Consider the following 16,386-nt stretch of genomic DNA (forward strand, 5'->3'; position numbering starts at 1 on the left):
CAGATACTGGTAAGTGTAGGTATGGGCTTTAGAGCCAGGCAGACCTAGTTTGAACCCCATTTCCAAAATTTATTGCCTCTGTAACCTTCGGCATGTTATTTTATTCTTTGACGCTTATTTTCCTCATCTGCAAAATATGACAACAATATCAACTCTTACAAAGTTATGAGGATTCTGTAGGATGAGGTTGCTGTTGGAGACCCTAGCATAATTCCTAGGTCGTAATCTTTAATAAGTGAAAGTGGTTACTGACACTCGGAGGCAGAAAGCACACTGGCTAAGACAATGTGTTCTGATGGGAAGCTTGGGTCCCAGTTCTGGCCCCACCTCCAAGCAGCTGCGTGATTTCAGGTCAGCTGCTTTAACCTCAAACTTCTGTTTCATCATCTTTAAAAACAGGGAAATACCCATGACTTCATAAAGGGGCTGTGAGAATTAAATTCAGTGATGTTCAAAAGGTCGTCAGCACATTGCTTGGTACATTATAAAGCAACAAATAACAGTTATAATAATTACATTTGTATTTGTTTCTAATCCTAAAGTAAAGACATTCCCATTTACCAATGCTTACAGAACCCAAAGTATTTATTTATAGATAAGGGCTATGGAGCCTACGATTAGCAACATTTTTTTTTAAATATATTTTTTATTTATTTTTAAAAGATATGTAGATTACATAAAATGTTACACAAAAATATGCAAGGGATTCCCATATGCCCCACTTCCCACACCTCCCACTTTCCCCCCACATTAACAATTTCTTTCATTAGCCTGGTACATTCATTGCAATTGATGAACACATTTTGGAGCATTGCCACACAGCATGGATTATATTTTTAACAGAAAAATTCCTAAAAGGCCAGATATACGTTCCACATGATGTCAAAACACTGTGGCTAGTCAACATTCACCTCCACACTCCCACTTTATTATTTTGCTTCAGATTTAGTGAGAATGAGTAGTTTAATGTAGCTTTGGTGGAACCCTAGTCCTAAGAAGTATTTTTGTGATTTATAACTAATTTGAGTTCTTTTGCTTCAGTCCTTTCTGTCAAGTAAACTGAAAGTGACAGAAGAAAATGACAGTGTGGTCTATCTCACTGAGGAGAATGAGGCTGAGTTTGGGCTCTACCTATAAATGCTGTTTTACCGAGATAATGAAACAGTTCAAAGGACACATTCAATCTAGCTAATAAGGAAAAGGTCTGAAGGAGTCATCAAATGAAATCTCAAAATAGACAATCAGATACTTCTAGAGCTATAAGCAATTGACTTAAAACAAATGTCTAAAATTACACTTAATCTGAAATCTAATGAGAAAATGGGCTTAATCTTATTTTGTATATTATCTTTGTCTAAAAAGTTCAAAGTCCTTAAAGATTTTAAAAGACAATTATTTGCAAAATACAATTTTAGTATTAAAGGTTCCCCATTTACAAAAACTAGCAGCATGATATCACTGAGAAAAATAAACTAGTCTTCACTACCAATCCAGTGCTTTCTAAGCATTTTGTCTCAACATGTAAGCCACTTCCTACAGTTTTAAGAATTGATGCCACAAAAGTTCTCTATCCACCTCTTCCTTCCAGATATAAAAATATTTTTAGCACAAAGTTGAAATCAATAACACCAACAAATACAGCTATATAGTTGCCTTGAGAAGTCATGCTAGCAATTTTATGGGGTTTTTAGTAGCTAGCTGGTAGAAGAGTAAATTGGTACCACCTTCCTGAAGGACAATCTGGCAATAAGTATCAAACACTTGAAAACTTTAATGTTCTTTATTCCAAAATTCCACATTTTAGAGAAATTTTTCAAAGGAAATGATTTAAAAAGTATACAAAGATTTATGTGCAAGGATGTTTTCCATCCTTTTAGAATAACCATCATTTATAATAGCAAAAAAAATTGGAAACAAACGCCTAACAATAAAAAGTTAATGAATTATGGTATGTCCATTAGACAGGATACTATACAGCTACCAAGTTCCCTATTAAAGAAATGTATTCACAGCATATTACAAAATTACAAAACTGTATTTTCAGTATCACCCCATCTCAGGATGACTCAAACAGGATGAGCTGGAGCATTTGCTCTGTAATGTTAGCAATGGTCATCTCTGAGCAGTGAGATCATGGGAGATTTGAACTTTTTTCTTTTTGCTTGTTTTCCAAATGTGCTGCAAAAGGTACAAAGATCCTAGCTTTAAGGAGCTTACTCTATAGCATGGACAAAGGTGATGTGTGTCACAGAAGATGTTTTAAAAGTGTTCTATGAATTTGGAAAGGGGGACAAGATACACTGTCCAGTTACCTTTTTCTCAGTGCCAGTCAGGAATTCCTTGTTGGCTGTTTCCAGAAACTCCACAATAGGTCGCAGCTGTGTTATACACTGTATCAGATCCTCTTTGTGTTCTAGTAACAGAACAGACAAGGTCTTTCCTTCCCCTGTGCTCCCTAGGGGAGAAAGAGTTAGAGTCACACAAGAGAAGCTAGTCAATTTGAAGAAAATGACAGCATGGTTTGTCAAGAGAGATCTAATAGAATAGTAAAGTGATTCTCATCTTAGTCTGAGTACCTGAATGCAGAATCTCTTTTAGTAGAGGAAAATACTTTATTATTCTGTTTAAACTCTATGAAAGGAAAAATGTTCATTTATCTGTTGAAACACAAAGCTGCAAAGCCAGCCAGAGGTTAACTTTCTGGTTGGCAAGGCCAATGCTTTGTACCTACCCCAAATGAGAGAAACTTCAGCCTTTAAATGCTGTCAGGGAAACAGCTCACCCTGGGCACTCACGTCATTGACTTGGATGTGTGGCTTTTTGAAGGGCAGTAGAATATTGATGGTATTTTACAACTTCAAGGTGTCAGACTAGCTAACTAAGGGATAGAAATGGGGACTGAAATTAATTTGTATGTATTTAACATGCAGCTTTTGGAATTACTTAGGTGAAAACCACTTAACTAAGCCACCAAAGAAATGTAATGCTGGAATGACCTTCATGGCATCTTCCTGGAAGAGAACGCAGTCCGTCATTCGGGTGGTGGGCTTTCCTCCTACCTCGCGGCTGCACAGCTTGTACTTCTGCTGGCTTTCCGTCTAACAGTGCCATTTTTACTGCAGGATTAGAATCTTGGTACAGCCTCAACAGGGACACAACAGTCTGAACATCCAGGCTCCCAGCTCTTACTTTATCCAGGATTCTCTGGAATGCTGAATGTCCTTCTTCACCCTCAAGACATCCCATCATGGTCTGTAGAACAAAAGTACCAAAAAGAGAGATCAGCCAGCCACAAGAACCACGGGCTCCTTGATTTAGCAATCAAGACCCTCAACCATGAGCTCTCCGTCTAGCCTCTCCAACAGCTCCTCACCACTGCCCTTTCTTCTCTAGCAGTGACAAACCTACTGTCCCACACTTCCGTCCCTGTCCTGTGGAGGACTCGATTCCCTTGTAACATTGCTCAGGGGCTGACTCTTCTAGAAGCCTTTCCCAAACTCACCCCGGACCCCTTTCTCCTTTTAACATTGAAATTATCACTTTACATTGTAATTATTTTTTTGACTTCTTGAGGACCAAGTTTTTTATAGTTCTGTATGCCCAGCAACTAGCACAGCTTGGCACACAGTAGGTGATCAGTGAATTTTAAACGAATGCAATTAGATGCACTTTTTAACTATTTATAACCTTTCTGATCTTTTTTTTAATTAAAAAAAAACTATTGGTTTATCACTCATATATGAATATACATAAACAGTAAATGTATAGTAAAAGTTGTGAACTTACAAAAAAAATATGCATAACATCACACAAGGTTCCCATTCCACACCCCACCACAAATACCTTGCATTGTTATGAAGCATATGTAACAAATTATGAAAGAGCATCATCAAAAGTATTACTACTTGCACTTGGGGGATTATTGCTGCTCCATTAAAAAAAAATAAAGTATTCCTACTATCCTTACCTTATATTTGGTGCGTTTTTCCCCCAACCCACCCTATTACTTTTTTTTTGTTCATAAACCATACAATTTGTCTAAAGTATACAATCAATGGCATATGGTATAATCAGAGCTATACATTCATCATTTCAATCAATATTAGAGAATTTTCATTACTCAAAACAAAAACAACAAAACCATTATCCCGTTCTGATCCTTTATTTTGAATCTTTCTTGGCAAGGATATCTGAATTTCAAACTGCAAGAACTGTAATTTTATTAATTGAGAATACAATTTAAACGACACAATTTAGGGAAAAAAATTTTAAATCATTAATATTACGAATGATTGACTATTTAGAAAGAAATGGGGACTTACTACTTTTAGATAGATGCTATAATGTGATTTAGGCTAATAAAGTGATGGCTTATAAAAAGAAGAGTGTATAATTCAGGTACTGATTATCATCATGTTAATGTTTGCTTCTAACCTGAAGGGGTTTCAAAGTTTCTCCTAAGTGTTTAACCCTTCGCCCTGCTCTACCGACCAATACTGTTCTCACAACAAGCCTACCTCTGGCCATCTGCCACTGTAGCATCTGGCACTGCTACTGCTGTTTTATCACAATTCTCCTTTTGGATAAGAACTCACTTTTCTAACCACTCCTTTTCAACCCTCCTTGCTGGTTCTCCTTCCAACTCCAGAACTATAAGTAATCCTTAAGACTGGTCTCAACTTTTGATTTTTCTCCCTTTAACCTCTTCCAATTGAAAAGCTCTCTCACATAGACAGCTTTAACTGCCACCTTCGTGCATGTGACCCTTAAAATGAGCTCTCTAATTCTGAGTTCTCTATTTAAATCTAGAGTCCTATAGTTTCTGCTTTATCCTCCAGGATCTCAACACCACACACTAAAACTGAACTCACCATCATGACTCTCCTAAACCTAGAATGCTAAAACATCAACAACCCCAGGGGCAAAATACACAAAATTAGTATAGCTTGCTTAGGTCTAGCAGAAGATCCCACACAAAAATGGGAGGAAGTCCATTTGGAAGGCAGGTTTAATACTCCTATTTTAATAATAAAAATTTATTTGAAAAGATTTTGGGAATGAAAACTTAATTTCATATACATAGTCATATGTATAGTCTTTATATATTTCTGCTTGGCAAAACTGTAACCCACCTTCGATGGTTTTTACTGGCAATACTGTATTTTAAAAAATAGAAAAAGTGCTTTTTCAGGGACTTCATAGGGGAAAAAGTTAATGTTTTCCACACACAAAAATAAACCACAAAAAAGGATTTCATAAATGTGTATATTTGCAAAGTCCAGCTAAACAGTTGCTATTATAAATTCAGTAGTAAGTATATGTTAAAAACTTCTGTTTACAGAAATTTTATCTCCCCCTACTCTCTAAAATAAGTAAGAATGATGAATGACTTAGGCCTTTGTGTTTCTCTGCTTTGCTTCAGCTTGTTTTCTGATCACAGAAGGCTTTATAAAGCTAAAAGAAACTTAAAAGTTGTCTGTTTTTTTGGTCATTTCAAAAGTAAATTTAGATATAATACAGTTTAGTAATTCACATTAAAATTTTACTAAAGTAAATTCCATGAACCTAAAGTAACTCATCATATTTCTATCTAAAAAATAATAAACAGGGAGCGTATGTGGCTCCAGCAGTTGGGCGCCTGCCTTCCACATGGGAAATCTGAGGTTTGGTTCATGGTGCCCTTAAGAAGACAAACAATGAGGAGACACTGAGCAGGAACAATGAGAAAAAAACGAGCAGACAATGAGCAAAAAAAAAAAAACCCAAACAAACACGAGCAGGGAGCTGATGTGGCTCAAGCACAATTGGTCGCCCGCCTCCCACATGGAAAGTCCTGGGTTTGGTTCCCAGGGCCTCCTAAAGAAACGAGTAGACAACAAGCAAAAACATTTCAGGTGTGTGTGTGTGATAATAATAATAATAATAAATAAATGAAATAAAAATACCAGTTAACACTTATTCCTCTACTTTGATCACATTAATTCAACTACGAATGCTTTTGTTATGTGCCCTATAATCTCTTTGGAACAACTTTTCCCTGAAAGCACTAGGGGATTCTTTGGTAGGCAACCTCTAAAATGGCTCCTAACAAGCACTGCCTCCTGATATTCCTGCCCTTGGGCTAGACTCATTGACTAACTCTACAACAAAAGTAATGGAATGCCACTTGCAAGGTTAGGATACAAAATGATGTGACGTCCACCTTGCTCTGTGTGTGTGTGTGTGTGTGTGTGTGTGAGCATTTGCTCTGGGGGATGCAAGCTGCTGTGTTGTGACCTGCCCTATAGAGAAGTCCATATGGCAAGGAATTTGATGTCTCCAGCCAATGGCCAGTGAGTAAACTTGGAAGTGGCTCTTCGGAAGCCTGACAGAAGCAGACTCTCGCCTAGTTGAGCCTTGAGAAGACTGTAGCCCTGGCTGACACCTTGACTGCAGCCTTGTGAAGGCCCCTGAGTCAGAGGACTCAGCTAAGTCACCCCTGGTTTCTGGACTCACTGTAGAGATGATGATTTTCTTGCTGTTTTAAGCTGCTCGATTTTAAAGGAATTTGTTACTCCACATAACTAACAGACCCAGTCATTCCTAATACCTTAGTTAACATTTCCCTTTTTATTTTCCCTTCCTTCCTTTCTTTTGTGCATCTTAATTGATACATCATATAACTATTTCATTCTATCCTAAGCTAGGTTGTTTTTTTCACCTGAAGCTCTCCAAATACCTAGAATCTACCTCTCTCGGTATCCAATTTGTCTGGCATTATCATCTGGACCAGTGGGGAAGAGAAGCTATCACCAATGGTGGCATCTGATGCTCTTCTTATTATGCTCTCTGCTGTCTCTCCCTCTGCAGAACTACTCAGCAGTGAAATTAAAACATTTGTTAACTTCATTGCTCAGCAGTGACACTAGGGTGACCATCTGGGAAGAGAAGCAGGCATGGGCTGATGAAAGGGCCAGGAAGGAGCAGTCAGCTGCCTGGACAGCCCTGATCGCCACTCTTTCTTCCAGACCCTACTGAGGACCCGCACCACAACCCGCTTTCTAGCTGCTACTCTAATCAACCCCCTAAGTTGCCTGGGGCTCCAGAGTGCAATAAGCCCTTTTCTGAAACAGTGTATTTGCCAAACAGAAGGGTGTCACACATTGCAACATGCTGGGGGTCCATCAATTGCTGAACTCCAAGAATTGAACCAAAACAAGAGTTTTGTCAAAAGGGATAACTTTTTTAACCATATATTTGGAACTACTTTGATCCTTAAAGTTAAAGTACTTTAATAAATTCACATCAATGCCTGTCAATACATGGTCACACAAGCAATCAAACTACTTTTACCAATGAGTGAAGTATAGATTCATATAATCAAAGATGTTTCCCTCTATGATACATGAAGAAATATTTAACCTTTCCCTTACATTCAAGTCTTTTAGTCTAATTTACTTTTTTCCCAACTATCTGCCTATTGTCTTCCAGTCTGTTTGGTTCCATTATATTCTTTTTCATTCATGCCTCCTCTGAATGCCCAGAGCCAGAAGGTAGCCATAATGATGCAGAGGATGAGAGCCGAGCATGGTCCCAGACACCATGAGTTCAAGCCATCTACTTTATTTTTATTTATTATTTTTTTGTAAGATTTATTTATTTCTCCCCACCCCCTCGTTGTTTATATTTGCTGTGTCTGTTTGTTGTATGTTAGTCTTCTTTTTAGGAGGCACCGGAAACCGAACCTGGGACCTCCATTGTGGGAGGGAGGTGCCTAATTGCTTGAGCCACCTCTGCTCCCTACTTTGCTGAGTGTCACATTATGTTTTCTTCTTTGTGTCTCTTGTTGCATCAGTTTGGTGTCTTGCTCATCTTTTTTTTTTTGCTCGTCTTCTTTAGGAGGCACCAGGAACCAAACCTGGCACCTCCCATGTGATAAGCACGAGCTCAATTGCTTGAGTGACATCCGCTTCCCCATAGCATCTACTTTATACCTCACACCAATCCTGGGAGGTTTTGCTACCCCAGCTCTGGACTGGAGTCAGAGAAGTTAAGTAACTTGGCTAATAAGCAGAAGAGTCTGGAACACTGTACTCATTCCACAGACCTGGTACCCTCTCACTGAGTTCTATCTCCCAAATTTTGAGTGTTTTCTACTCATTTACACTGGGTCCTATTGGACTTACCAGAATCAACATCACTTTGAACACTGGGCAGTATTTAGACAATATATACCTTCTTATTAGCTTCAATGATCAGCATAGACATAGGTATGTATCAGATGCTCAATCCTTGTTTGTTAAACTGAATGAAATTCCCTTTCCATTAAACTACTAGCCATTCTATCTATGGCTGCACATCTTAGACTTAACAATTAACAGAAGAGATCTGGAAATGCAACAACTTATTTTCACCTCTCATAGACTTGTAAATGTATCCTATTCTCTGACATCTCAAGAGGTTTACCCAAGGCTGTCAGTGAACAAAGTGCTTCTTGACAAACCTCCAGAATAGTGAGATGCTTGGAAACATCAGATTCACAAAGGAGAGAAGACTTGTTTGCCTTTGAAATCAAGTTGTAGGAGAAAAAAACGCTACTAGGTCTTCAGCATTAGGAGTCTTGCCAGCACTTCAGGTGAAAGTGGATCAAACAGCAAGGAAATCAATAGAAAAGTTATTCCCTTATTCTAGTCAAATTGCTATATACACAATTAATTAAAAGCAGCATGTGGTTAGGAATAGAAAAGGAACACAAAAGTTCTAGCATAATAGTTGAAAATAAGTATGAGTCTGGGTTTAAATAAAAGTTTTACTCAGCTCAGCAAGAAAGCCTCTTAGGTCAGTACCTGCTTTTTCTAACTGGTAGGGGATAGTCTACTGAAATAAAGACAGGCAGAAGACACTTTCCTATCCCTACACCCAAGAGATTTCTCCTTAATCAATTTGGCTATGGTTTCACACAATTCAAGCAGCTCAGCCTCTCCTCATGCTCCTGCAATCACTGTTTGGGGAATGGCTTTGCCACTTTTCATCATTTATCTCAAGAAATAAATAATCAGGACACTGGTTCATGGTGCCCTCTCTAAACGCAATGTTGGCCAGCTGCACACCCTACATCAGTGTTTCAGAAAAGGAACAAACTGGTCTAAAGAATACTGTTATCGCTCACAAGCTTTAAGAAGCCTCAAAACTACATACTAGAGGTAGATTATTTTTAATGTTAAGCTTACTCAAGTTATGTGTATGTTATAATGGTTAGTCAAATTAAAACCATAAAAAAAACTCCAAAAATACAAAAATCCAACCCAACTGTTCAAAGCTCTTTAGGAGATAAAAATGCACAAACAGGGAAGCAAATGTGGCTCTATCGATTGGGCTCCTGTCTACCACATGGGAGGCCCTGAGTTTGCGTCCCAGGGGTAAAGGCAAGCTGGCCTGTGCCCACGGAGAGCTGACAGTCTGTGCCCGCAGAGAGCTGGTGCAGCAAGATGACGCAACAAAGGGAGACAAGCAGACACAGAAGAACATGCAGCAAATGGACACAGAGAGCAGAGAGCAGGCAAGCAGAAGGGGGGGGGCATAAATAAAAAAATAAGTCTTTAAAAAAAAGCACAAACAGAAAATAAAACAAACATGCAACCTTTAAAACTGTAGATGAAACTTAGAATAATGCTGTTTCTACTGAACAGTTCTTAAATGCTTTCATCACTAAAGCCTTTTGGTGATTTCTGTGCACACTTTCACTGGAAAGTAAGTACACATGTGGCAGGATTTCTCTGCTGTTAAGATACTCTGTGAGGATAGGGATCAGGTCTAATTTACATTTATTTTCCTAGCAACCAGCTCAGTGCCTGGCACAAAATATTTGCACAGTAAAATTTGCTCACTCAAGGGGAAAGCAAGGAGTAGCACTTGAGGAAAACATGTAATCTGTGGCCCTTTCCTGAGCCCCTTAAGACATTTAAAGGTGCTAGCACAGACATTGTGTCATCTGCCGTCACTGATGAAGGAGAAGAGTTCTATTAGCCATTATCTTCTCTAGCTTTGCGTCTCAAAACACGGGCTACAGATATCAAAAAAACAGCAACTCATGGACAACTTGTTTAAGGCGTAGATTCCCAAGCTCTACCACAGACCACAGGACTCTCTGGAAATGAGGTCTGGAAGTGTACATTTTAAAAGGCGCAACAGATGACTTTTATATACACTATATTATTCTAGAGACTGACTGCTTTCCAGTAGCTTGACATCTACGGTTCAGGGAGTTACTTCCAAGTAGATAACAGCACCTATGAAACAGTAAACCATCTCATGGGTCAGACATGGCACTAGGATATTATAAGGCATTTGAAAAAAAGGTGAAACTAAGGTGAAAATGATAAGCCAAGTCTAAAACTGCTTAGTTAACATATAAACAATAACAGCAGCTCCTACTTACTGAGCCCCTACTATATACCTGTTTTTTCATTTTACCTAAATAATCTTAATTAATTTTCAAAATGACCCTATAATGTAGGTGACAACATCCCCATTTTGCAAATTAGGAAGCTAAGGCATACAGCCTAAGATCACAATGCTAGTAAATGGCAGAACTGTATAAATATGTTGTGTCATGTCCACACAAAGGAATGCTACTAGGGAATAAAAAGGAATGAACTATATTAACACATGCAACAACATAGACGAATCTCAAAATAATTAAGGTGAATGAAAGAACCAGACAAGAAAAAATACATACTATATGATTCTACTTTTATAAAACTCTAGAAAATTGAAAGTAATCTATAGTGACAGAAAACAGACGACTAGTTACCTGTAGATGGGTGAGTGGAAGGGGAAAGAGGGCGAGATTACAAAAGATATGAGGAAACTTTTAGGATTAATGAATATTTACCATCTTGATTGTGGTGATGATTTCAGGGCATATGTCAAACTTATCAAAATGTATACTTTAAATATATACAGTCTTCACTTTTAATGGATTGTACAAAACACGGGACTTTATAACACAGGGAATCCAGTGGTGTATGATGGACTGTGGTTAATAGGACAGATATGAGAAACTTTCCTCTGAATGGTAACAAATATCTAATACTAATATAGGGTGTTAATAATTGGGTGGGTTAGGGGAAAACACACCAATGTAAGATATGGACTATAGTTAGGAGTAAATTTTTTTTTTAGGTACCGAGGCTGGGGATTGAACCCCAGACCTCATATGTGGGAAGCCGGTGCTTAACCACTGAGCCACACTGGCTCCCTTGAGTTGATTTCTTTCATTTGTTTGCTTGTTGTCTGTATCTTTGTTCCTAGGAGGCACCGGGGACTGAGCCTATGACCTCCCTGGTAGGAAACGGGCACTCAACCGCTTGAGCCATATTCACTCCCAGTAGTAATATTTTGAGGATGCTTTTGCAGACTTTGTAACAAATGTTTCACAACAATGCAAGGTGGTGGTGGTGGGGAGATGTATGGGAGCTTTGTATGACAGATGGATGTTTATTTTGAAAATTCACAAATTTTACTATATATTTATTGTTCATTTATGTTCATGTATGATATACTTCAATAAAATTTTATTTTAGAAAAATATGCACAGTCTTCTGTATGTCAAGCACACCTCAATAAAACCATTTGAAAAAAAAAAAAAAAAACAGGTGGCAGACTTGGCCCTGTGGTTAGGGCATCCGTCTACCACATGGGAGGTCCGCGGTTCAAACCCCGGGCCTCCTTGACTCGTGTGCAGCTGGCCCATATGCAGTGCTGATGCGTACAAGGAGTGCCCTGCCACGCAGGGGTGTCCCCTGCGTAGGGGAGCCCCACGTGCAAGGAGTGCACCCCGTAAGGAGAGCCGCCCAGCGTGAAAGAAAGTGCAGCCTGCCCAGGAATGGTGCCGCCCACACGGAGAGCTGACACAAGATGACGCAACAAGAAGAAACACAGATTCCCCTGCCACTGACAACAAAAGCGGACAAAAAGAACACGCAGCAAATAGACACAAAGAACAGACAACCGGGGTGGGGGAGGGGGAAGGGGAGAGAAATAAATAAATAAATCTTTTAAAAAAAAAACAGAAAAAAAGAAACAGAGTGTTGGAGTGAGAGGAGGGAAGGGAGAAAGAAGAAACAGAGGGACAAATACAAAGTGGCGTCTCCCTAACTCTAAATTTATTTTAGTCTTATGTTAACATTCCTTCTCCCTTTTTCTTCCTGGACTTGAGAGATTTATTATGGAATATAGCAAAATAGGTTTTAAATACAGCCACCAAGTGGCTCTTCCTCTGACCTCAAACCCAGTAAAAACTAGCATAAGCCTGTAATGATCTCCAACAGTGTATCGGTGTTCTTTCAAAGTACTGTTACTGTTATAAAATTAGAACAAAAATTGGCATTAAAGAAGAAATAATGAATGAATGCATATATAGGAGACATTTTTTGAACACCTGTTATATGACAGACACCTTTAGGCACTAGTGTTTAAAAAAAAAATCATTCAAGCCAGTACGGAGGTAACGATAATAATTTGAGTATAGCAGATCTAAGTAATAGTGTCTCTTCTCTATAACCAAAGAGGAGAGGAAGTCTCAAAAGGGAAAATGAAGAGGTGTGTCTGTAAGACAGCAAAGTAAAAAACCAATAACAAAAATGATGGAGTGAGTGAAGTGGCTGTGGCTCAATCAGCTGGGCTCCCGTCTATCACATGGGAGGCCCTGGGTTCGGGTCCCAGGGCCTCTTTGTGAAGGCAAGCTGGTCCATGCGCCGCAGAGAGCTGACAGCCCGTGTGCCGCGGAGAGGTGACGGTCCACGTGCTGTGGAAAGCTGGCGCAGCAAGATGACGCAACAAAGGGAGACAAGCAGATACAGAAAAAATGCACAGTGAATGGACAAAGAGAAGAGACAGCAAAGAAAGGAACAAGCCACAAGGGGGTGGGAATAAATAAATAAATCTTTAAAAAAAAATGATGGAGTGGTTAGGAGAACATCCAAGTGCAAAAATGTAGAACCATAATATCCTACAGCATAACCAGTATGAAGAGTACTAAGAAGGATTTACAACCTGAAACCTCTCTGAGACAGTCATCAGGATTAGCCCAGCCTTATAAATAGCTCATTTTCCAAGAAAACAATTCATAGTCAGTCAGCTGTGGATTAACCATGATTAAAATAAATACTACCCATTAAAAATTTTTTAAAGTAACTTGCTATGAATCAGAAAAACATCTAAATATTAGAAGGCATTTACTGTTTGAATTAACAGACAGTGAACTGCCTACAGTAACATAGAAGACACCCCCACCCTCTCCACCAAGCAGAGGCGCAAGCTTGCTGAGCTAGTCCCCTCCTACTCTGCCAACAGCCTCCCCTCATGGGAGTTCTAACATGGTGGGAGTCTCGCCCCTGCATGGTCAGGGCAGTGAGGAATCAGGTGAGGGGGGGAACACACAGTTCTCAACAAGATACTGAAAGAAAGAAAAGGTCAGCTGAGAAAGAGACAATGATGAACATCTGGCACTTTTCTGTCAGACAATTTCTAAATTTTTATAATATGTATCATCTTCACTCTGTTGGGAGGCAATATAATTGAGTGTGTAAGAGAACAGCTCTAAAATCAGAATGCTTGGGTCTGAATTCTGGCTCAGAGTCTTCTAACTCTGCATTCTGGCCACAAGTTATCTCTTTGAGATCGTTTTCTCATTCATAAAATGGAACTGAAAGTAGTACCACCTCAAGGATTTTTTTGAGGATTAAATGAGCTAACATATGTACCATGCTTAACACAATGAGTGTTCAATAAATGTTCAGTGTTACTGTTTTTGTATATCTGAAAATGGTCACTGTATTCCTAAACATTGGGTGCAATTCACTAAATAAGTTTGTATTAAATCCTTTTGGTACCCTGTTTTGAGAATTTGTTGCTGTTTTGATTGTTTAATCTCTGATATGGGTTTATCCATGATCTTTCTGCCTTCCTTTATCCTTGACTACATCAGGAGGGAATGGTATAGTCAACTAAGTATCCTGAATTGAAACTGGTAGTAAGCTGGAATTTGCCAGGTGATCAAAGCATAGCTTCATTCTGAAAATGTTTTGCAGGAGTGATCTTTGGGGAATAAATGCCAAAACAACAACAAAACTGCAAACCCAGGGTAACTGGTATTTTCATATTTCTGCCCGGTATGAGAAGTTGATATTGAATCCTGAAGATACTAAATTAACAAACATATAAAAGAGAAACAGGAAAAAAAAGGAGGTACTTACCTCCTTCTGTGGGCCTTTAATTTCTGAACATTCCTCTAGCCTTCTTAAAACATCTTGTGTAACAGAGAATACATCTGAGAAGGTACGTTCATTTTCCAGAAGAAAACTCAGTTGACAGTGTTTCCTCTCATGTTCTGAAAGTAAAATTAAAATTAAATAAATAAAAAAGTTTAGCTGTTCATTACTTGAAGTGATTAAAAGTTGAAGTTATCTGAAAACCTTCAGCTCAAATATTGCACTTAACTGATATTTAGCACATCAGTTTTAAGTAATAGACAACACATTTCTCATGGATTACTCTACTGTGCCATACTTGGTCTGATTACAGTAATGGCTAATTATCAGAAATGGGACACTGCTAGTTCAATACTGCTTTTCTGTTCTGTAGTTCATCTTCAGATTCTCAACACTCAAAAACACAGATACCTTCACAAGAAGAATGACGCAGCAGGAGCACCACACTGGATTTTCATTTCCTGGCTAGCAGTGGTCTTTGGCAAATTTATCAACGAAACCAAAAAATTCATAAAGATCATTGCATAGAGTAACTGGCAATGGAAGGCTAGATTACAAAACAACTATTAAATGGATGTTACCTTGTTCTGTTCTTGCCTTCTTTGCCTCACTGGCGATTTGTACAACAGGGGAGGGGGAGCAAATTTCGGCTGTATTAGGAGTCTCCGCTGGTGTTTCTGTATTGCTCTGAATCTCCTGGGCAATGAAAGAATTTACACTCATCTCTTGTGCAACAGTATGGACTGTTTCCTCGGTCTCAGCTTTCACAGGGCCCCCTTGAAGCGCGGAAATCTCCGGGGGAAACTGAGGCTCTCCAGTACACTCAGAGGTCAGGATTTCTATTTGAGGCTTCCTGAATGACTCTGTGGGTGGCAGGGAGACATCCCTCACCACCTGACCCTGAACAGAGCAGTTTACAAGGCTGGTCAGAAGATTTTTACAACTAACAGCTACATCAAACATCTGTAGACTGTCAGCTAATGAGATGATCTTGGAGAAGTTGTGCTTGCCCACAGGTAGTTTGCCAGTGTACATCATTTCTAATAAGAGGGCAAACTCCTCGGGGCTCACCACAGACGCGTCAATGGAGATGGTGTCTGTGTTGTCCAGCAGGGTCTTGAACAGGAGGCTGGCAGCAGCCAGGACCAGTTTGTGTGCCCTGAAGTAAATGGAACCAATGGAGATGGTACAGTCACAGAACTGCTGCTCCTTGCACAGAGTGTAGAGCTGCTGCAGCAGCTGCCGGCTATAGTTGGGGAGCTCCATTGCTTCAACTCTGCCCTTAGGATTTCTCTTCTTCCAGTCTACTTGCAGAGGGTCGGCACTAGAGAAAACTGAAAAATGCCATGTTACTACTTCAAAACCACAGGGAAGTGCATGAATGAAATGCTAAATAAGCAAACAAACACAAAGGGCAACTTACTCATTCACTCAACAAATGCTGCTCAACAGGAAAGACAAAGTGCCAGGTATATTAAATTAATAATAATGACAATAATTACCATGTGCCTAACTACATGAACGGGACTCTGTTTAGTACTTTGCATGGGTGATCTTGTTTAGTCCTCACAACTCTTTGGAAAAGATACTATATCCTACCCATTTTACTGATCATACTGAAGATTAGAGGAGCTGAGAGAATCTGTCTAAGGAAAACATTACACAGAATGCTCATCGTTCACTGATTTCACAGCTGTAACTACACTGCTGTGTGCTATTCCTGTTCACAAGCAGCTCTCACTAAGCTAAACAGAGGAGACAAATGTTTAAACAAATATTTAGAATACAAGCAACTCATCTTATTCAACTCATCTGCAGCTTCTGACACAAGTATCATTCTCTCTTAAAATGCATTTGACACTCGGTCATTCTCTCTTGGTTCTCTGGTTCTCCTCCTACCCTACTGGCCAGGCCTCCTTAGTTTCCTTTGCTGGTTCCTCTTCATTACTTTGGTCTCTAAACTTTGGAGTGCTACATGGCTCAGTCATCCCACCTCTTTTCTTCTCTCTCATCTGATCCCAGGAATTTAAAATATCATCTAAATGCTGACAGCCTTCTGATTTGTATCTCCAAATCAGACCTCTCCCCTGAACCCCAGATGCCCATCTTCAGCTACCTACTCAACATCTCCAAC

The 16,386-nt window shown here is 39.3% G+C and overlaps 1 protein-coding gene across 4 annotated transcripts in view; it reads right to left on the reverse strand.

The window, feature by feature from the left end:
• ZBTB40 (zinc finger and BTB domain containing 40) overlaps positions 1-16,386 on the reverse strand; it is a 77,975-nt gene that overhangs the window by 27,591 nt on the left and 33,998 nt on the right. For 3 of the 4 annotated variants that reach the window (XM_058304153.2, XM_058304154.2, XM_058304156.2), the window contains exons 2-5: positions 14,834-15,586; positions 14,238-14,371; positions 2,997-3,252; positions 2,313-2,455 (exon numbers count right to left, since the gene is read on the reverse strand). In XM_058304153.2, coding sequence (XP_058160136.1) covers positions 2,313-2,455; positions 2,997-3,252; positions 14,238-14,371; positions 14,834-15,518 — 1,218 coding nt within the window. In that variant the 5' untranslated portion in view covers positions 15,519-15,586. The remainder of the gene's footprint in view (positions 1-2,312; positions 2,456-2,996; positions 3,253-14,237; positions 14,372-14,833; positions 15,587-16,386) is intronic. The other variant, XM_058304155.2, reaches the window with a different exon arrangement.

This window comes from Dasypus novemcinctus, chromosome 9 (genome assembly GCF_030445035.2).
Source record: "Dasypus novemcinctus isolate mDasNov1 chromosome 9, mDasNov1.1.hap2, whole genome shotgun sequence".
Lineage (NCBI taxonomy): Eukaryota > Metazoa > Chordata > Mammalia > Cingulata > Dasypodidae > Dasypus > Dasypus novemcinctus.